This window comes from Chrysemys picta, chromosome 3 (genome assembly GCF_011386835.1).
Source record: "Chrysemys picta bellii isolate R12L10 chromosome 3, ASM1138683v2, whole genome shotgun sequence".
Taxonomy (NCBI): domain Eukaryota; kingdom Metazoa; phylum Chordata; order Testudines; family Emydidae; genus Chrysemys; species Chrysemys picta.
In genome coordinates this window covers 181,399,073-181,420,903 of record NC_088793.1, presented here as the reverse complement: position 1 = coordinate 181,420,903, position 21,831 = coordinate 181,399,073, and the positions used below count along the sequence as shown (strand labels likewise).

The following is a 21,831-nucleotide window of genomic DNA, read 5'->3' as shown; positions in this document are numbered from 1 at the left end:
CTAGTTGCCTATTTTCTTAGATAATCTAATTAATTTAATGATCGAAAGGTAACTTTCCTTCTTGTGCATTATACAATGCTCGTTTAAAAATCAAATATTGATGTTTGACATTTTTGGAGAGACAATGACTATGTTTATATGCAGAAGAGAAACAAAGCATAAGAGAGGATAATAAACAAAGGAAACAGCTATTAAATGCAGGTTTTCTGCAAGCTACGAGATGTCTTCAGCTTTCACTGACATCAATGGGAGATGAAAGCATACAGGCCCATTTCTTCCAAAGGTGATATTAATTAAAAAATTCATTTCCTGTACTGTTATTAACAATCTTAGATTACTGAAACAAACAAAAATAAAATCTAATTTATGCTTTATTATGTATAGTGACTTTTTGCATTTCTCTGAGCCATGGCAATGAGAACAATCTGTTTCCATTGTGTTTCTTGCCAGTTTTTAGTGAATTTTGCTTTCAAATTCATATGCATTGCTATTACAAATAAATAAACTTGTAGTATATTAGGGCTGTCGATTAATCACAGTTAACTCACGCGATTAACTCAAAAAATTAATCACGATTAAAAAAATTAATTGTGATTAATCACAGTTTTAATTGCACTGTTAAATACTAGAATACTAATTGAAATGTATTTAATATTTTGGATGTTTTTCTACATTTTCATATATATTGTTGTAATGGTGCTGGCTAGGAGAAGCAAGCCAGGCCCCAGTTAGCCCGGTTCCAGAGGAAGAAGGGTATTAATTGGATTGGCTGAAGGGCCACGCCCTAATTACCAGAGTGGATCCACCTGCAGGCCTGGGTAGCCAGCCTGCCCTATAAAGCTGGCTAAGAGACAGGAAGCAGGAGGAGACAGGAAACGGAGGAGTGTGGGCTCTAGATCCCTGCTGGCTGGGAAGCTAGTAGTCTCCAGGAGTGTTGGTCTCTGTAAATACTCGTAAATAGTAGGTGGTGGGAAGGACACAAACAATAAAAGGACACGGGTGCTGCACTTCAGTTGGTCTCTGACTGCATTTGTGGAGGGGCCAGGAGCAGGAACTGCTACAATTGTATTCTGTGTTGTAACTGAAATCAAAGTGTATATTATTTTTGCTTACAAATATTTGCACTGTAAAAATGATAAACAAAAGAAATAGTATTTTTCAATTCACCTCATACAAGTTGTGATAAATAAAGTGAGGGGATAGCTCCCTTTGATGGACACCCATCCAGCCAGTTTGCTGTCGGTAGCTGTTCTTTACTTGGTTTACCTGTAAAGGGTTAAAAGTCTCCCAGGTAAGGGGGGAAAAAAGTGCGCACCTGACCAAAAGAGCCAATGGGAAGGCTAAAACTTTTTAAAATGGGGAAAGAAACTTTCCCTTTGTCTGTTGTTCTCTGGGCTGGAGGGTCAGGGCAGCAATGCTGAAAGCAGCTTAAGACAGGTATGATCATAAATCATCAGATCAGGCCTAGAACTACTTATCTGAACTCCAAATGTGTAAGTAGATCAGAATGTTTAGCTAGACGTATTCAGGTTTATTTTCTTTATTTTGGCTTGTGGGTCTCCTCTGTGCTAACCCCAGATGCTTTTGTTTGCTTGTAACCTTTAAGCTGAACCCCCAAGAAAGCTGTTTTGGGTGCTTAAATTTTGTAATTGTTTCTTTTAAGAACCAGCAAAAAGCCTAAGTTCCAGATGTATTTTTTCCCTTTTTATTTTTAATAAAATTTACCTTTTTTAAGAACAGGATTGGATTTTTAGTGTCCTAAGAGGTTTGTGCATGTTGTTTGATTAGCTGATAGCCACAACTAATTTCCTTTGTTTTCTTTCTCAGCTTTTCCCGGATGTGTATGTGTGAAAGGGCTTGAGGGTACCCCACAGGGAGGAATTCCCAAGTGCTCCTTCCTGGGTTCAAAGGGTTTTTTTTTTTTGCATTTGGTGGTGGCAGCATTTACCAAGCCAAGGGCAGAAAAAAACTGTAACCCTGGGAATGTAATATAAGCCGGGAGTGGCAAGTATTAATTTTTAAAATCCTTGCGGGCCCCCACTTCTGCACTCGGAGTGACAGAGTGGGGATTCAGCCTTGACAAAAGTACTGTAGTGTAATCTCTTTGTCGTGAAAGTGCAACTTACAAATGTAGATTTTTTTTTTGTTACATGACTGTACTCAAAAACAAAACAAAGTAAAACTTCAGAGCCTACAAGTCCTCTCAGTCCTACTTCTTGTTCAGCCAAACGCTAAGACAAGCAAGTTTGTTTACCTTTACAGGAGATAATGCTGCCCTCTTCTTATTTACAGTGTCACTTTTGTACTTTTGTAGCTGGGATTGCAAGGTATTTATGTGCCAGATATATCTAAAGATTCGTATGCCTCTTCATGCTTCGGCCACCATTCCAGAGGACATGCTTCCATGCTGATGATGCTCATTAAAAAAATAAGCGTTAATTAACTGAACTCCTTGGGGAAGGATTGTATGTCCCCTGCTCTGTTTTGCCCACATTTCTTCCATATAGTTCATATTATAGCAGTCTCGGATGATGACCCAGCTCATGTTGTTTATTTTAAGAACATTTTCACTGCAGATTTGATAAAACACAAAGAAGGTACCAATGTTAGATTTCCAAAGATAGCTACAGCACTCGACCCAAGGTTTAAGAATCTGAAGTGTCTTCCAAAATCTGAGAGAGATGAAGTGTGGAGCTTGCTTTCAGAAGTTTTAAAACAGCAACACTCCAATGCGGAAACTACAAAACCCGAACCACCAAAAAAGAAAATCAATGTTCTGCTGGTGGCATCTGATTCAGATAATGAAAATGAACATGCATCGATCTGCACTGCTTTGGATTGTAATAGAGCAGAACTCATCATCAGCATGGACGCATGTCCCTGGAATGGTGGTTGAAGACTGAAGGGACATATGAATCTTTAGTGCATCTGGCACAAAAATATCTTGTGACGCCGGCTACAACAGTGCCATGAGAACGCCTATTCTTAGTTTCAGGTGACATTATAAACAAGAAGCGGGCAGCATTATCTCCTGCAAATGTAAACAAATTTGTTTGTCTAAGTGATTGGCTGAACAAGAAGTAAGACTTGCAGGCTCTAAAAAATTACATTGTTTTAATTTTGAATGTAGGTTTTTTTTGTACATAATTCTACATTTGTAAGTTCAACTTTCATGATAAAGAGATTGCATTACTGTACTTGTATTAGGTGAATTGAAAAATACTACTACTTTTTTTTTTACAGTGCAAATACTTGTAATACAAAATAAATATAAAGTGAGCACTGTACACTTTGTATCCTGTGTTATAATTGAAATCAATATAGTGGAAAATTTAGAAAATATCCAAAACTATTGAAATAGATGGTATTCTATTATGTTTTAAAAAATTAATCGTGATTAATCACACTGTTAATCGCTTGGCAGCTGTAATCTGTATATATAAAGATACACACAGATAAGTTGCATCAAAAGTGATTTTTAACCTAAATTTTGGGCCTGATTTATCAAGATAACAATAATTATTATTACCATTATTTTTACTTCTATAGTGCCAAATGTCTCTAAGTGCCTTATGTGTTTGAAGAACTACTATTCCAGTTTTACAGATGAAGAAACGGAGGAGCAGAAGGTTAAGAGACTTGTCCAAGGTCACACAGTAAATGGCAGTTTAAAACAGAACACAGGCAGCTTTTCTTCAAATTCCCTACTCTAACCATTAGATCCTTCTGTTTCCTTGGTTATATAACCATCCACATAGCATTCCAAGTTCTTGCTCCCACAACAACTTGTGACTTTCCCTTACACTTTGTCCCACATATTGACCTCAGCAGCCTAAGAGTTATGGTTTAGAGGCACATCGTGAAAACCTGTTAGTGATCATCTGAATCAAACGAACAGTATGACGACCTTTTGGCAATGTAAATCTTTTTTTAGGCAGTTACAAGCAGAATATGACAAATGCAAAAGAGTTTTATCTGCTAAAGAAATGTCCCGTTAAATTATATTTTTCTAAAGCACAGAGTTTGAATATTGTGACACAAGATATGTGCAAAGCAGATGATTAAAGTGCTGGATGAACTCACTCCTCCCCCCTTTTTTTTTTCAGATAATCAATTTTTCCCACACAACAGAAAGAGATCCTGCCAAAACCTGAAAGCTACTAAATGTATCACTAAATTGACAAGGTGCAAATAACCTCAGCAAACAGTAAATAACATTCTCTGACTTGGAGCTTCAGTCTTGGAGGTGCAAAGAGCTCTCAACTCTCCTTGAAGTTAATACCTGTCAGGATGCATCGTGCCCTCTAAGAAAGTGCATCATACTGTTATCTTTGAAAGGAAACTCTAGAATCTTAATGCCCTCTTTCCCACCATCTCCTACTCTCATCTTCATACTTTCTTTCATGTTGTTCCTTCAGCTTAGAACTCCCTACTATATCCCAGGGACCAACTAGCCACACTATTTCATTTCAACTACCTCTTTAAAACCCACACTTCTTTGCTGAAGTCCATCAGTATTACCTACCAAAGGAAAAAGTGCTGTTTAAAAATAACAATTGTATCGCTAGAGCAAACGCAATTTTGGAAAGTCCAGACGTACAAAGAAGGGAAAATATTTGGAAAGTATATAAAGGTTGACTAACCTGACCAATAGGTTCTTTTGTAGGGGTCTTTCCTCTTCTGACAGTGCTCGTGGCCAAAGTGGTGGTAGTTTCCATAACTGACGTGGACATCTCAGACTGCATTGCTGTGGCTGTTGATTCAGTTGTCATAGAAGAAGGCACTTCACCAACAAGTCTCACATTTCCTTCTATCACGATGTTAGCATCATTTTCAGCTGCCATATTCAGAACTTTCAAGCCATTGTAGTAAAGACCAGAGAGCTGGCCTTGGAATGGATGACCCTGTTCCTTGCCTCCAATTTTTATGGTTGCTTGGCTATTGAAGATTGTAAGCTGACGCCCTGTAAAGATAATATTACATACATGCAAAAATGTTGATTGTGAACTCTATACTCTAAGAGGATGATTAACAAATTTGCATGGGGTGAATAATGAGAGCAATAAACTATAAGAGAGTAATTTAGACTCATAATTCATTGCTTTTTAATGAAGTGTCCATGAAATGCATAACTATTGAGAAATATTTGTAATTTCTTAATTTATGTTTTGTTTTTTGCTAAAAGGCCAATCAAGTATATTTATAAATTTGTTTAATATTGCAAATAAGACTGAGATTGTCTTCCCTTTTACCTACATTTTGCCTTTGTGTGTGTGTGTGTGTGTGTGTGTGTGTGTGTGTGTGTGTGTGTGAAGAATGCAAAATTTCTAATTCCTTAAAACTACTTTCCACCATCCACCAAGATTGTCAACATTTCAAGGATTTTCCACACCAATATAACACCTGCACTATAGCATTTTAAGTAACTGTGTGTATATAGACACATATATATATATATACACACACACACACACACACTGGTTCGTGTGTGTGTGTGTGTGTGTGTGTATGCAAACCTTTTACTAAGTCAAGTGAAGTCTAATTTTAATGAGTATGTTCTAATGCAGTAATTCAGATATCTGTCATATGTCTATATATAAGTGTATAAATTGTTTCCTTTTCACATCTGAATGTTTATTTTCCTTCGACATAAACACTGAAAAGAAATGCATGGTTCATACTGAGTATCTCAGAGACAAAGAATTCAAAAAAAGATGTCTGATTGGCTTTCAGCAAGGCTATCAATTAAAATAAAAAGGTTTTAGATGTAAAAGCGGCTTCAGGAATGATACACATACCAATGGAGAAATCATGGCACAATTCCACTAAACAGAGAAATCCTCAGCAACAGTACCATTATTATTAAACAGAATATTTACTTTAGCAGATTGGTTTCTGCTCATATAAGCATGCACACAACTTTAAGTTCTGTTTTAATTAGTGTTTGTTCCAAAATCCCCTTAGAAGGTTGCAAACGTTAAAGGGACTTCATTTTGATTGGCAATTCATAGTGCCCACTATTTAAGATACCTACAGTTTAAACAAAGATTTTTTTTCAGGACCATAATGAACATATCATAACTACATATATTTTTAGTTAATAATTTAGATGCTGGAACATGTAATATAATCTATGAATGATTTATAATTTGTGGTTAATGTTTGCTATGAGTACCTTCATAGATTGAGTTAGTGGATTATATTTAACAGTCCCTTTAACCTTAAGTTAACAGGGTAAGATTATTAAACAGCTGATACTTCTAAAAATGTGTAGAAATTATTATACAAGGTATGCAAATATTACTCTCTACATTTTACTGTTTTAAATTTGTTTTTAATTTAGTTTTACTGAAAATTTATTTTTATGTTTATTAGTGTTACAATGAAGTACTACTTGGTTATGTTCAAATTATTTTTTTATTTGAAGTTTTAATCAATGTTTTTTACCTTTGTCGAGTAGCCATTCATCAACTACTCGACCAAGTCGATATGGAATTCGCTGTCTAGCAATCGCCAGGCGCTCGTTATCATTGTTTCCTTTAAAGTTTAAAGAGACATTTCATTGGTTAAAATCTGTAAGGTCAAAGGTTAAAAGTTAATACTTAAAGCTTGAGCTATACAGTTGCCACATGATTTTTTGAAATTTGGAATTTTAAAAAGTGGTACCTAGAACATTTCATGTTTCAGACTTTTCATTCATTCATTTATTTTATTTTAGCAAACAAAATTATTCCTATGTTAATTGAAAATTAGAAATCTTCATTTGAGCTAGGTTATTAAACTTATGTTATAGACAGACCCAAAAAACAAATTTATACATCATATAATGGCTTTACAAAAAATGATCATTGACTTCAGGGTTTTGTCTTTTTTGATGTTTCTTATTAACTAGTTAAACATGTTCAGGTGAAACAGATTTATTTTTCAAAAGACATCCAACCTCTTACTCCAGGTTAGTCATTTAAAGAAGAAGAACACAAGCCTTAACCAACATCTATGGTACACTTACATCTGCTGTATAGAAATATACCTGACAAAAACTTATTTTCTATTAAAAAAAATACATTCTCATTCATTTGATTTAAATACATTCCAGAAGTTCAAATATGTGATAGAGAACAAATAAGGTTATCCATTATTTTTACATTTTAACAGAGCCCAGTGATAACATATTTTACTAAGGAACATTAAGGCTTTGACAAAAGTGACTTCAGTGGTTGTCTATAATAATCCTGTATCCAAAATGCGAGGTGTTTAAAACTTTAGACGTATTTAGCAGAGGTTCATAAGCTAAGAGCTAGCCAGAAGGAGAGACTGTGAAGTATAAACTTCTCTAACTTGCAAACCTTTCCTGTCCCCATTCTGCAGAGAATTCCCTTTGTTTTCAGTGAGAGCTCTGCCGTAGAGCTCTGCAGCAGACTATGGTTCCACATGATTAGAAATATACCAGCCTGCTACAGATAATTTGAGGATTGCCTCGAATATTTTTTTGTAATAATTGATCTGTATGCTTTCATTATATAAGGTATAACAGAAACATTTGATCAATTTCTATACTTTTTTACAAAAATTTTACTAGGAAAATGGTGAAACCAAATACTTTCTTCAATATAAAGTGCTTTTTGTTTAGATTGACAATACCTTTGTCTCACATGCATTGATAGAAACACATCAGTTTAAGTACCTGAGAAGTGAGCAAATCCAAAAGACTGAAAGACAGTCATTCCTAACTGGGGTCATGTTCCATACTTGTACTTATTGATTTATATGTGCAAACTCCTATTGACTTCAGCAGGAGAAGGATTAAACCCTGTGTTTGAAATGGTAGATATAAAGCACTAATCTCCAAGGTGTAAAACACCTTGAATTGAAACTCAGTACCTGGCAGGATCATACTGCAAATTATCAATGAAAAATATTATCCAAATTGAAGCACCCAGTTCCTTAACCTTTACTCAGGTAAGCAATATCTATGAAATCACCAGCAACATTCATAAAGTGAAGGATTGGATTTTACTGCAGCCCTGGAAACAAAATCAGTTTCCATTCCAACGAGTAATTTTGGTTTATTTATTCTGCTCTTCTGTAAAACAGGCTATGACTTACCATGCTTCCTGTCTGCTTTGTACAGTTTAACATAGTTATCATTCAGTGTGGCTGAATGTACAGCATCATGTTTTAGAAATTACCCTCTTCTTTACTTTCTCTTCATTATGCCATGTAAACTTCTATACACACTCTGATATTTGAAGAAAACACACCCACATAGCATTCTCCCCTGATTTCAAATACTTTTTGTACAAAACACTTCTGTTTTTCTCTTTTAAAATGTTTCCAAAGAAAGGATGCTATAGAGCAAAAGATTGCATTTTACTTTCATAACTTATATTCATGCTGTTGTGGACATTCAAAAAGTAGAATTTGTTCCTGATTGTATGCCGTGACCTTTTAAAATTCCAGCTCTTCATCCTGGGTCTGAAGCTGCATTCTTTGTATACCCCAAACTCCCCATGTCTTCAATGGAAGTTGCAGATGTTCAAGAAATATCTGATGAAGCCTCATGTGAGCAATACGTGGAAAAAGGCATGCGGATTAATTTCTTCTGTCTGTCTGTTTTTCTGCATCTCCATTTTTTTCATCTTTCGTAGTAATGGCGTACTGATTGATGTTCTCTCATATATCTGACCTAGCTGGATTTCTTTCATCCTTGCTTATGTTTGGCATTTTTGAATGCTGCTTACATGGCTTTCATAGATGGCTTATCAATTGATTAACTAAATCAGTGAAATTATATCCTATTTCCATGAATTTTCCCTTGCTTCCACATTTAAAACCTCCCACAGTTTATACATTTAAAAATATTCCATCAAATCACTTGTAATAAAGGTTAGATTGTTCAAAATTGAGGGTTGTGAACACTTAAGACCAGATTCACCTCCCATAAAGTCAAATCAAAGACTATCATGGAAGTTGGATTGGTCTTTACTCATCAAACAGTCTCATTCATTTCCATGGGACACTTTATGTGAGTAAATGTTCCCCAATGTGAGTAATAGCCTTAATGAAGAAACATTTGGAATTTTATAATATGGGCAGACATTTACTGGATATCATTTAATGGAAGGTGGATACCAATTAATTTATTTTTAACTTGCTTTCTAAAAGCTTATTTCATTTTAAAATCTTTGCAGTATACAGTGGGTGTATCCTATTATCATGTTGTATGATCTGCAAATTATGCTGTAACCTATCTGCAGCAGCCATGCACCCTGCGAGCTAAATACAAATGAAAAGCAGGGTAATAACCATTTGCTTTGTAAAGGTCAAATATAAAAATTATTGCTGATTACTTTAACTCATCTTTCAAACGAGTAAAAGTGCATAGTCAAATGTATTTTGATTTGGCACCACTAGATTAGTTTAAGGTTTCTTAGCAGATAATACAAAACGAAGGGCTAAGGGGGAAATGGTGTGGAATTTATCAAACTTTAGTTTAATGGAGAGTGCATAGGTTTAGAGCTGAAATAATTAATACACATATTGGTGACTCAAATAGTAAATTTAAAAAAATTATACCATGAAATCAATCAAGACAGTTACAAATGATGAAATGAAAACAGTGTAAAAACAAAATAAAAATCGGGCATAAAAATAGTGATGGATACAAATCTGTTTATCAAATGTCTCTTGCTGAACAGTTAGCGTCAGAGTCTGAGCTGGGATAAATCCCCCTGAACTAAACAATGCTATACAAATTTAACCATCTGATAGGAAACATGTTACAGTCTGACACATTGTTTTCCCCCGTTGCATTAATCTAAAAATTTTTGGACACATTTGTTTGTAGTTTTGTCTGAACAACATTGAATTTAATCACCAAGAAAATTCCCAAATAAAGTTATTTGCATGCTATTATACTCTAAATAGAATTCTGGCTTTGAGTTTTTATACCTGTGAGCCTTCGTAAGCATTAAGAAATGCTGAAGAAATGCTTGTCAACAGTAATTCACTGGGAATAATTTATGTGAATAAACTTTAATTTTAGATAGGTCTTTGAATATCTAGCACAAAATTTCTTGCTGATATAGGTGAGACTTCTTTGATAAAAATAGGGGACAAAAATGACCACTCAAAGTTTTCATTGTGACATTGTCCAGTCTGATTGAATTCTAGATGGCTTAATTCTTCTACCAAACACACAATATTTTGTCACACTGTAGTGTATTAATTCTATAGACTTCAAGGGAATAACAGTAATTTCAAAGAATCAAGGTAAGCAAAGAGGAGCAACAAAGGTCAAAACTTTCCATCATATCTAAATCTTGTGGTGAGATTGAGAAGAAGCAATCCAAAAAATCTTAATCATAACTTTGCATCTATAGGTCAGTGGGGACAGGCTGACTATGTGAACTTCACTAATGTGTATTTTATCTCCTCTCGTTTTATTATATTTTCAGTGCTGAAGTGTAATTCTATTTTGTTCTCTGAAATAAAGGTGTCAGTTATTGATGTGAAATAGCAGCATCCTTGAAAGAGAATAAGTAAGAAGGTTGAAAATTGAGAGTCTGTGAAGAACAACTTAAAGGGTAGAGAATATTTTGTTTCTTTGTAACAGCCCTTTACTTGTCAGACAAATTCACCCTATTAATTATAGTGAGCTACTAGGCAAATAAATAAAATGGGATTATAAAGAGAACTATGAACCCTATCATTGTTTTTGGAAAAACAAAATCCTTGATTTGCTTGCTAAGGGCCTGGGTCTTATGACAAAGCTCATCCTGACATCAGTGGGATGATTGGGAGAATAAGGGCTGAGACTGATATTGTGTGTTCAGCTAACACAAAAGGGAAAATCTGACAGGAAAAAGCTGAGGGGCATGAGAAAGGGGTAATGGTGGCTCCATGGCAGTCTCCTGAAAAAGCCTCTCAGCCCCCAGTTTATGAGATGCTCAATACAGTCACAGGGCTAGCCTACGGGATAGGGGCCATGCTCTAGTGATGGTCACTGATAGCTTGTGCTAAAGTTATCCTGGTTAATAAAATATGGGTTAGATTTTCAAAGGTGTTTAAATCCAGCTACTAATTTTGCCATCATGGCTACAATCAACTGAGGATTCAAAGGATAAATTTTAAACCTCTAGCTACCTGATCTGCAATAAAATTCACATTCACAATTCATTGTGCATCTGTAATTTGACTCCCACAAACAAAAGAAGGTGTGATATTGCAAGCACTATCAATTGCAGGCACAAGTGTCTAACTATGTGGTTTGAATCTGAAATTGTAACACTGGCGGTCACATTAACTCACATGGTAACACTGCACTTACATCCGACTCTGCGGACAACAGAGCAGGTGCAATACTACAAGACTTGAAAAAAACCCCATATATTTATGTATTCAATGTTGTTATAATAATGCAAATTGGGTACTTGCTGTAAGATATATTCAGAACACAGTGCATTGCAAGCAGCCAGCTCATGGAAATTCTGTAAAGTCTTACTAGGATTCAGATGAAAATTTAATTTTCCTCTTTGAGCCTAATTTAGTGAAGTCAATGAGTCTGACCTAGTAAGCAAAGTTACTCATCTGTGTAAATGTTTGCAGGATTGGGTCCTTTAGCACGGGACATGCTTTAGTTATTCCACTCACCTGATTCTTCCAATGCAATTGCATGATTGCGCACAACATTAGGGGAAGTCTAATTAATATCCTCAGCTAGCCCCATAGCTTCCTAAAGTTAATGTGGTGTCTTCCTGAAACTGTCAGGTCCCTGTCTGCCCTCAGGCACTGAAAGCTATGTATCCAAGAGATAAGTTTCCTTCTTCTCCAATGCTTAAGGGAAAGCAGATGCAAGTCTCTAGGATATAATGTTTCTTCCCATCGGTCATCTTGAACAGACCTGTCAATCAGCCAGCCGAGACAATTCAAGGGAGAAGCAGCTCTAAAGTTAGTTAAAGCAAGTGCATCAAATAAATAAGGTTCAAATTCTACAATGCTTGCTCACCTAGGATAGTATCTTTCTCCGCAAGTAGTCCCACTGAAGCTAATGGAACCACTCATCTAGTAGAGGGCTATTCAGTATGAGTAAAAATGTCAGAATCTGGCACTAAGTAAATAGGAGGAATAAAATAAAACACCAGTATGTGGCTATAGATGGGGCCCTAAACAAACAAATAAAATATGTTTAAAAAAAAAACAATACATATCAGATAGACCACAGTCTTCATTCTGAATTCATTAGCATGAGCTCTCAAACTCCATGATCATGCCATACAGACCCGTTCAGTGGAACAATTTAATAAAGAGAGCCACATGCATTGATGCTGAATAGCCAGATAGGATGCACTATAGACACTATAGTGTCTATCAGATATTTCAAATTAAAAACACACCTAGAAAATAAGATACTGAAGGATGTTTCCCCTCCATTTTCTTATTTATTGCCATAATTCCCTATGATTTGTGAAAACATATGAATGTATCACCAGTGCTAACCTCTGACCAGTGCTTTAGTTGCATGTTCCGGGCAAGGAGTGCTCAGAATTTGCTCTTTTTGGTGCTTTACCCTCAAGAGTATAGCATTTTAATAAAGAGGCTGTCTAAATCCTTTCCATTTATCCAAATGCCTTCCTTCCCTGAGACATTTAGGAAGCAATTCAGGAAAAATAGAATTCTGTGCCCAAACAGTCATGATATTGCAAAACCAAAACCTGACCAATTAGGATTTTGCAAAACCAAAAGCAGTACCACCCTTGATTTTACCAATTTCCTATCAGAGTATCACAGATTTCTACAGTCCTTTTCACCCTAAAGCATCCCCAAATCCTCGATAAAGAACAATAGATTCCTAAACAGAAATTACTTCACCCACCATAGTGAAATACAGCCACCTCTGGGGTGGAATACAATGGCTTTTTGGCAGCATAAAACACTACAACACAACACTACTCAGCAAAAGAATCAGATTGGGTTGAAAATGTGCCCAGTTATTTGACATACCCAGGGCCGGCTCTGGCTTTTTTGCCGCCCCAGGCAAAAAAGCCTCCGGCCGCCCCCCCCACCCCACCCCAGCGCGGCAGGGGAGGGCAGCCGGAGCCCCGGGGGGAGGGCGGCGAGCCCCGGCCGGGGCTCCACTCTCCCCGGCGGCCAGAGTGCCGGGGGGAAGGCGTCAAGCCCGCCGCAGCTCCGCTGTCCCCGGAGGCCAGAGCACCGAGGGGAGGGCAGCAAGCCCGCCCGGGGCTCCACTGTCCCCGGCGGCCAGAATGCCGGGGGGAAGGCGGCGAGCCCCGCGACTCCGCTGTCCCCGGTGGCCAGAGCGCCGGGGGGAGGGCGGCGAGCCCGCCGCGGCTCCGCTGTCCCCGGCGGCCAGAGCGCCAAGGGGAGGGCGGCGAGCCCCGGCCGTGGCCCCGCTCTCCCCGGCGGCCGGAGCCGGAGCACCGCGCCGCCTCCCTCCAGGTGCCGCCCCAAGCACAAGCTTGGTGGGCTGGTGCCTGGAGCCGGCCCTGGACATACCGAAACAATGAGATTTGTCACTTGGTTGCAATTCCATATTACCACCACTGACCCTACAAATAGTACTTTAACTTCCTATGTTCACCTACAGGCTCTTTGCTTCATGCTTGCTTATGAAGTGGGCCATCAGCTTAGACCATATTTTTAAACATTTCAAATGTCATCACTGCAAACTCTTATTAACCTTTTGGTACATTGCTATGAGGTGTGCCAGCATCTTTGGCTCAAACCAGCCACCTTCTGGTGCGTATTTTGATTTTGATATTTTTCCACTGGATTAATTAGTGATTAAAGTAACAGTGTGCTCTTCCTGAGTCATGTTTCATCAATTAATGTGATGTCTTCTTTTGTCTAGTGCTTGAACCCTAGTTTTCAGAGGTTGCTGTATTATATCAAAAGCAAGCGAAAGATGATGAAAAGCAACAATGAGAGAAGAAAACACAGGGCCTAGTCTGATAAATTAAAGGTCATATTATGTTATCAAGCTTTCTAAAAAGATCCTTTGTACTGACTGTGCAGCATTTAAGAAGCTAATGTTGTATGGCTGGTGCTAAAATAAGCAGCAAAATTGATAGGAATCATTAAGGAGCAAGATTAAAGTATAAAAAATGAATTGTTACAAGTACAGTACCATGCCCCACATCATCCTCTGAGTGACATTTTGCAGTTCTCTAAGGTATTAGGACTCTGGACTGTTTCTAAATCATAATGTCACACCATAGAAGGTTGCCCTTCCTATAGGACTTTATCCAGAAGTCAACTACAGACTGTTGCTTATTCAGTTTTTCAATGGCTGAAAAGCAAAGAATAACATCATCCTTGTCTTCAAAGGCTATTTCAAACCTATTGTCCTTAAAATTAGTTAGGATTGAGATAGTAACCACCAAACATGACAATGGGACGTAACCCGGGTAGCAATCTCATTTCACATTGGCAGAGAGCTGTTATACAGAACATCACTTGGTAGAAATAATACTCACATTATATAAATGAACAATAGCAAACGAGAAACATGGTGTTCAACTCTTATTTTATGTTCCCATCAATCAGTGTCCCCTCGATTATCTCGTATTCAAGTAGAAGTCATCAGTAAGTAAGAAAGATCTTATTAACTGCACACAAGTCTCCTAATTAAGTTTAACTGTATTACAAGTGCTAAGGATAGAATATGACACAATTGTTAGAGGGTTATTGCTCATATTGTTAAACTGTATTATGATCAGTGAAAAAAATATTAAAAGTTGCATACGTTTATGTGTGTGTGTATATATATATTATTTCTGGATCATAACATAAAATAATTTCAAATGGAAAAATTAATCCCCTATGGCAAAAATTGTGCTCTCGGGTTGCACAGTTTGAGAACAGAATTTGGTGCTCAGTTGTATTAAATAAAGCTACTACAGTTGAACTGGTCTAGTAAACTATGTTTGGAAGCAACACAGGGTTCTGTGAACATTAGTGCAGACACATAAAGCATATGGTAATTACCCTATCATTACATGATTAGTGACATAAAAATCAAAAGAAATCCAAAATAATCAACATCAACCCTAGCTAACAGGGAATAGGATAAAGTGGATGCAATTGGGAAAATGATAAATGTTGATTCTATTTTCTTTCATGATGCATGTTAATACTAGTGAGTTAGCTCCCATTATTCCCCAATGTACTGGACCATACAGGTGCTTTGTCACAATCACTACATCTGTCCTAAACTGTGTCAGCTCATTCTCCAAGAGTTATGCATGATTACACACAAGCCAACTGAAACAACAAAAGAGAGGTCATTACTTGGACAAGACCTTGCAAAGTAAAAAGCCAAAGGCACCCATACTGATAGAAAATGGCATTTAGAAGATAAAAATCTGTTCCATGTCAGCAGCACAGCAAAAGAAGTAGCCCTTGGCCAAAGCAAGCTTTAGACTTTCAGCTACGTCTAAAAGTGGCATTTCAATTTGTGTATTTATGCCTTCCAGATATTTTACTATAAAAGAATAATCTGTTTCAAATGGAAAGGTTTAAACGTGTACACACTCTTTTTTAATGCTTTTGGCAACGTATAGCAACAGAAACTGTAAATAATGGAAACAGATGCTCAGCAAGATAAAAGCAGAGGAGTGCTTTAGTACTGAAGTACTATAATGAGCAGTCCACCATGCAATGGCATAATGGCTGTGGGTGGACTCCCAGTACTGATTTACTTTTATCTGCTAACCAGTGAAATAATGCTGGTTTCTTACCAAAAAACAACAACAACAAATGTCAGTAACATTCTCCATATCAGCTAATGTGTGGTGTCTACAGTTCTGGTATATTTTATGAAGTGTGATTCATTTTTTTTTCATCTGTGAGAAGGCATTTGCAACTAAGGAAATGTTTTATCAGTCTGATTAAATATATACATTTAGGCCTCAAATCTGCAAGCTGCTCCATGCAGGTGAACCCCTTCACAGCCTCCAAGAAGCCTTATTGTCAGGGAGGGATCCGTCCACAAAGAGCAGCTGGTGGACAAGGGCTTTTGGGCTAAATACTGTCCTGAATTATACCCTGTGTATAGTAATTTGGTTCTCATTTACTTGTCAGCCTTATTTACTGTGAGCAAATGCACCCCCGTCTTCAGACCCTACACACTATTGTATTGTACAAAATATGCCTCATGAGGTATCATTTGAAAACTAATAACTCACTGGTCAATAATATCATGGTGAAATGTATGTAGCAACATGATATGTAAAGTTATTAGTATAATATAATATAATTACTGATACTTTATACATTACATATAATATAAAGTATAAGTAATGTAATGTATAAAGTATCAGTAATGTAAGTAAGTAATGTCATGTAGAAGCTGAAATTATAACTGAAATGTGGTTACCAGAGAGGTCTGTGGAATGAGCAAATCTATTTCTTAAAGACAAAGGACAAGACATCCTCACAGTGGGAATGAACTTTATCTCAGGATAAACCTCAGGAAAATGCATTTCAAAGGAGGACTGGACTATAAGCGAGGGGCAAAAACACCCCACTCTCTCTCTCTCTCTCTCTTTTACTAAGAAGACAAAGGAAATAGCCATTTGAGTTTGGGAGACTTTGGAAGAGATCTTGAATCAAGTCTAGTTTGTTAAGTTTTAGCACTGAAAAGTAGGTTATCTTTAGTGACATTTCTGACTTTAATGCCTTGTATTTGTACTCACATAAAATATATCTCTTTGTAGTTAAATAAACTTGCTTTATTCTTTAATCAAACTAATCCAGTGTTGTGATTAAACTGGGCAGTGGGATAACTCCATTTAAAGAAGCAAATGGTTGGATATTGTTCCCTTACAGGGGCAATGGACCTAAAATGGACCTGAACTGTCCTGGAAGGGTCTGGACCGCGCAGAACACATGGTTTTGGGGAAAATTCGAAACTGGGAGTGTGTTGGGGTCACCCTGCAAGTAGTAATCAAGGTTGCGGGAGTTTGCTGAAAGGCTGCTGAGGTCAGAACTGCTAGCCCAGGGTTGTGGTTGTATACAAACAGTCAGGGTATGATCTGCATGCTGTCAGACTGTTTGTGAGCAACCCAGGTGGGAGCTACAGCAGCAAAGCATTGTGAGGCACCCAATGTTGCAGGGCAGGGGTGACACAACTCCTCATTGTTCTGGATTGCACACCAGAATGTCATACTTGTCATATCATCTATGCATTAAATATTATGCATTCATCATAAGATATGATTACTTATGTATTGCATAAGATACAGTGGTGTTAGGCACTGGCTCCTTAGGTAGGTGTTAGAAATCTTACATAGGTGTTCGGCACTGGCTCCTTCAATAGGAATACACCTAGACATACTCTGCAAAGCTTCTTTGAAATCCCCCACATCACTATAATTTTTTCCAGACAAGATTTTGGTTTGAAAATGTTTATGCTTCATCTCAGACTTTTTTGGGGGGGAGGGGAGGAGAAGGGTCAGGGAGCAAGGGGAAGTTAGAAAAGGCCTCAGAAGCTTGGGAATTAGAGAGCATGGACATTTTATTTTGACTTGAGATTTGTATTAAAAACAACATTGGAAGCTATCACAGTGAAATGGCCTGAATTTCCATGTTAAAAATTCTTCTCCTGTAATTATGCTTGGAAGGATGACATTTTTATCAGTAAATGTTAGTAATAGTTGATTTCACCGTACACACACAAACCAATGAAAAAATATTCCCATCAATAATAATCAAAATTTACAGATAGGCTAAGTAAGAAAAATGCTGCTTGAGAACTTATTAGAGTTTGATTTAAATATATTTACTTTTGTATATTTTGACATGGGATGTTAATAATTTGTGTTTTAATAGTTAGAAGTATTTAACTTTTTTGAATCTCAACATCTACTGCCATTAAATAATTATTGTCTGACCTCCAAATAATATCCTGTAACTGTGAAAATTTAAATAGATAAAAATAGAAAAAATGCTTAAAAATAAATATCATTATCCATCGAAATTTTATATATATATAATTTTGCCAAGCCTTCCTATAATAGTTCCTAAACTGCAGGCCTTGTGGAGTTATTTTTTAGGGGGAAAGTGAAAAATAACAGTCATCACCTTCCTGAGAACCACATGCAGATTAGACCCGCCATGGGCAGATACTCTTCCCTCTCTGCAAGTGGGGCAGAGAGGCCCTTTGTGGGGAAAGGAATCTGTACAGGGGTAGTGGGAAGGGATGGGTGGGAGGGAACACAGACAACTGTCCGTGTCTTGTTTTGACCCTGTGATCTGAACACACATTCCCCCAAAACAATCCACGAAATTTTTGGAAAGTGTAGGGGACGATTTCCTGGAGCAAGTGCTGGAGGAACCAACTAGGGGCAGAGCTCTTCTTGACCTGCTGCTCACAGACAGGGAAGAATTAGTAGGGGAAGCAAAAGTGGATGGGAACTTGGGAGGCACTGACTATGACATGGTCAAGTTCAGGATCCTGACACAAGGAAGAAAGGAGAGCAGCAGAATACGGACCCTGGACTTCAGAAAAGCAGACTTTGACTCCCTCAGGGAATTGATGGGCATGATCCCCTGGGAGAATAACATGAAGGGGAAAGGAGTCCAGGAGAGCTGGCTGTATTTTAAAAAAATCCTTATTGAGGTTGCAGGAACAAACCCATCCCTATGTGCAGAAAGAATAGTCAATTGGCAGGTGACCAGCTTGGCTTAACAGTGAAATCCTTGCTGATCTTAAACACAAAAAAGAAGCTTACCTGAAGTGGAAACTTGGACAAATGACCAGGGAGGAGTATAAAAATATTGCTCAGGTATGCAGGAGTGAACTCAGGAAGGTCAAATCACACTTGGAGTTGCAGCTTGCAAGAGATGTTAAGAATAACAAGAAGGGTTTCTTGAGGTATGTTAGCAATGAGAAGAAAGTCAAGGAAAGTGTGGGCCCCTTACTGAATGAGAGAGGCAACCTAGTGACAGAAGATGTGGAAAAAGCTAATGTACTCAATACTTTTTTTGCCTCTGTCTTCATGAACAAGGTCACCTCCCAGACTGCTGCACTGGGCAGCACAGCATGGGGAGGAGGTGACCAGCCCTCTGTGAAGAAAAAAGTGGTTCAGGACTATTTAGAAAAGCTGGATGAGCACAAGTCCATGGGGCCGAGGATGCTAAAGGAGTTGGCGGATGTGATTGCAGAGTCATTGGCCATTATCTTTGAAAACTCATGGTGATCAGGGGCAATCCCAGATGACTGGAAAAAGGAGGATCCAGGGAATTACAGGCCAGTCGGCCTCACCTCAGCCCCTGGAAAAATCATGGAGCAGGTCCTCAAGGAACCAATTCTGAAGCACTTAGAGCAGAGGAAAGTGATCAGGAACAGTCAGCATGGATTCACCAAGGGCAAGTCATGCCTGACTAACCTAATTGCCTTCTATTACAAGATAACTAGCTCTATGGATGAGGGGAAAGCAGTGGATGTGTTATTCCTTGACCTTAGCAAAGCTTTTGATATGGTTTCCCACAGTATTCTTGCCGGCAAGTTAAAGAAGTATGGGCTGGATGAATGGACTATAAGGTGGATAGAAAGCTGGCTAAATTGTCAGGCTCAACGGGTAGTGATCAATGGCTCCATGTCTAGTTGGCAGCCGATTTCAAGTGGAGTGTCCTGGGGCCGGTTTTGTTCAATATCTTCATTAATGATCTGGAGGATGGTGTGGACCGCTCCCTCAGCAAGTTTGCAGATGACACTAAACTGGGAGGAGTGGTAGATACATTGGAGGGTAGAGCTGGGATACAGAGGGACCTAGACAAATTAGAGGATTGGGCCAAAAGAAATCTGATGAGGTTCAACAAGGACAAGTGCAGAGTCCTGCATTTAGGATGGAAGAATCCCATGCACTACTACAGACTAGGGACCGAATGGCTAGGCAGCAGTTCTGCAGAAAAGGACCTAGGGGTCACAGTGGATGAGAAGCTGGATATGAGTCAACAGTGTGTCCTTGTTGCCAAGAAGGCTAACAGCATTTTGGGCTGTATAAGTAGGGGCATTGCCAGCAGATCGAGGCACGTGATCATTCCCCTCTATTTGGCATTAGTGAGGCCTCATTTGGAGTACTGTGTCCAGTTTTGGGCCCCACACTACATGAAGAATGTGGAAAAATTGGCAAGAGTCCAGCGGAGGGCAACAAAAATGATTAGGGGTCTGGAGCACATGACTTATGAGGAGAGCATGAGGGAATTGGGATTGTTTAGTCTGCAGAAGAGAAGAATGAGGGGGGATTTGATAGCTGCTTTCAGCTACCTGAAAGGGGGTTCCAAAGAGAATGGAGTTCGGCTGTTCTCAGTGATACCAGATGACAGAACAAGGAGTAATGGTCTGAAGTTGCAGTGGGGGAAGTTTAGGTTGGATATTAGGAAAAAACTTTTTCACTAGGAGGGTGGTGGAGCACTGGAATGGGTTACCTAGGGAGGTGGTGGAATCTTCTTCCTTAGCGGTTTTTAAAGTCAGGCTTGACAAAGCCCTGGCTGGGATGATTTAGTTGGGGATTGGTCCTGCTTTGAGCAGGGGGTTGGACTAGATGACCTCCTGAGCTCCCTTCCATCCCTGATATTCTATGATTCTATGAACAAGAGAGGGACAGGGAACACACTTAAATAGAGATTGAGGCTCTGGTTCACACAGCACTTAAACACATGTTTAACATTAAGCCTGTGAGTAGTCCTTTTAAACTCAATGGGATTGCTCCTGTGCTTAATATTAAGCATATGCTTAAGTGCTTTGCTGAATCAGAACCTAAACAAATCTCCAGCCTGCTGATCCCTCCTCTGGTGGTTCCAGAGGGCAGTAGGCATAAGATAGTCCTGCACTGTCTGGGAGCTAGAGGCAAAGGCAGAAGGGCCCAAAGTGAGGTCTTAGGGTATGTCTACACTACGGGATTAATCCGAATTTACATAATTCGAATTTGGGAAACAGATTGTATAAAGTCGAATGTATGCGGCCACACTAAGCATGTTAATTCAGCGATGTGCGTCCATGTTCCGGAACTAGCGTCGATTTCTGGAGTGTTGCACTGTGGGTAGCTATCCCATAGCTATCCCATAGTTCTCGCAGTCTCCCCCGCCCATTGGAATTCTGGGTTGAGATCCCAGTGCCTGATGGGACAAAAAACATTGTCGCAGGTGGTTCTGGGTACAGCCTCACCCCTCCCTCCCTCCCTGCATGAAAGCAACGGATGGCAGACAACCATTTTGCGCCTTTTTTCCTGCGTGAACACTGCAGACTCCATACCACGGCAAGCATGGAGCCCTCTCAGCTCAAGACAGCAGTCATGAACATTGTAAACACCTCGCGCGTTCTCGTGGAGTTTATGGTGAGCCAGCACCAGAAAAACGAGGCGAGGAGGCAGCGGCGGCAGCAGCGCAGCGACAAGCGTGATGAGGACATGGACATGGACACGGACACGGACACAGAATTCTGTCAAACCGCGGGCCCCAGTGCTTTGGAGATCATGTTGTTAATGGGGCAGGTTCTATCCATGGAATGCCGATTCTGGGCAAGGGAAACAAGCACAGACTGGTGGGACCGCATAGTGTTGCAGGTGTGGGATGATTCCCAGTGGCTGCAGAACTTTTGCATGCGTAAGGCCCTTTCATGGAACTTTATGACTTGCTGTCCCCTGCCCTGAAACGCCAGAATACCAAGATGAGAGCAGCTCTCACAGTTGAGAAGCGAGTGGCGATAGCCCTGTGGAATCTTGCAACGCCAGACAGCTACCAGTCAGTCGGGAATCAATTTGGAGTGGGCAAATCTACTGTGGGGGCTGCTGTGATCCAAGTAGCCAA

General features: G+C 38.9%; 1 protein-coding gene across 47 annotated transcripts in view; it reads right to left on the bottom strand.

Annotated features, from left to right (window-relative positions):
• The window catches only part of NRXN1 (neurexin 1), a 1,213,652-nt gene that overhangs the window by 143,176 nt on the left and 1,048,645 nt on the right, over window positions 1-21,831 (bottom strand). For 40 of the 47 annotated variants that reach the window (XM_042861199.2, XM_042861202.2, XM_042861206.2 and 37 more), the window contains 2 exons: window positions 6,448-6,537; window positions 4,644-4,963 (listed from right to left, as the gene is read on the bottom strand). In XM_042861199.2, coding sequence (XP_042717133.1) covers window positions 4,644-4,963; window positions 6,448-6,537 — 410 coding nt within the window. The remainder of the gene's footprint in view (window positions 1-4,643; window positions 4,964-6,447; window positions 6,538-21,831) is intronic. The other 7 variants (XM_042861225.2, XM_042861229.2, XM_042861227.2 and 4 more) reach the window with 1 other exon arrangement.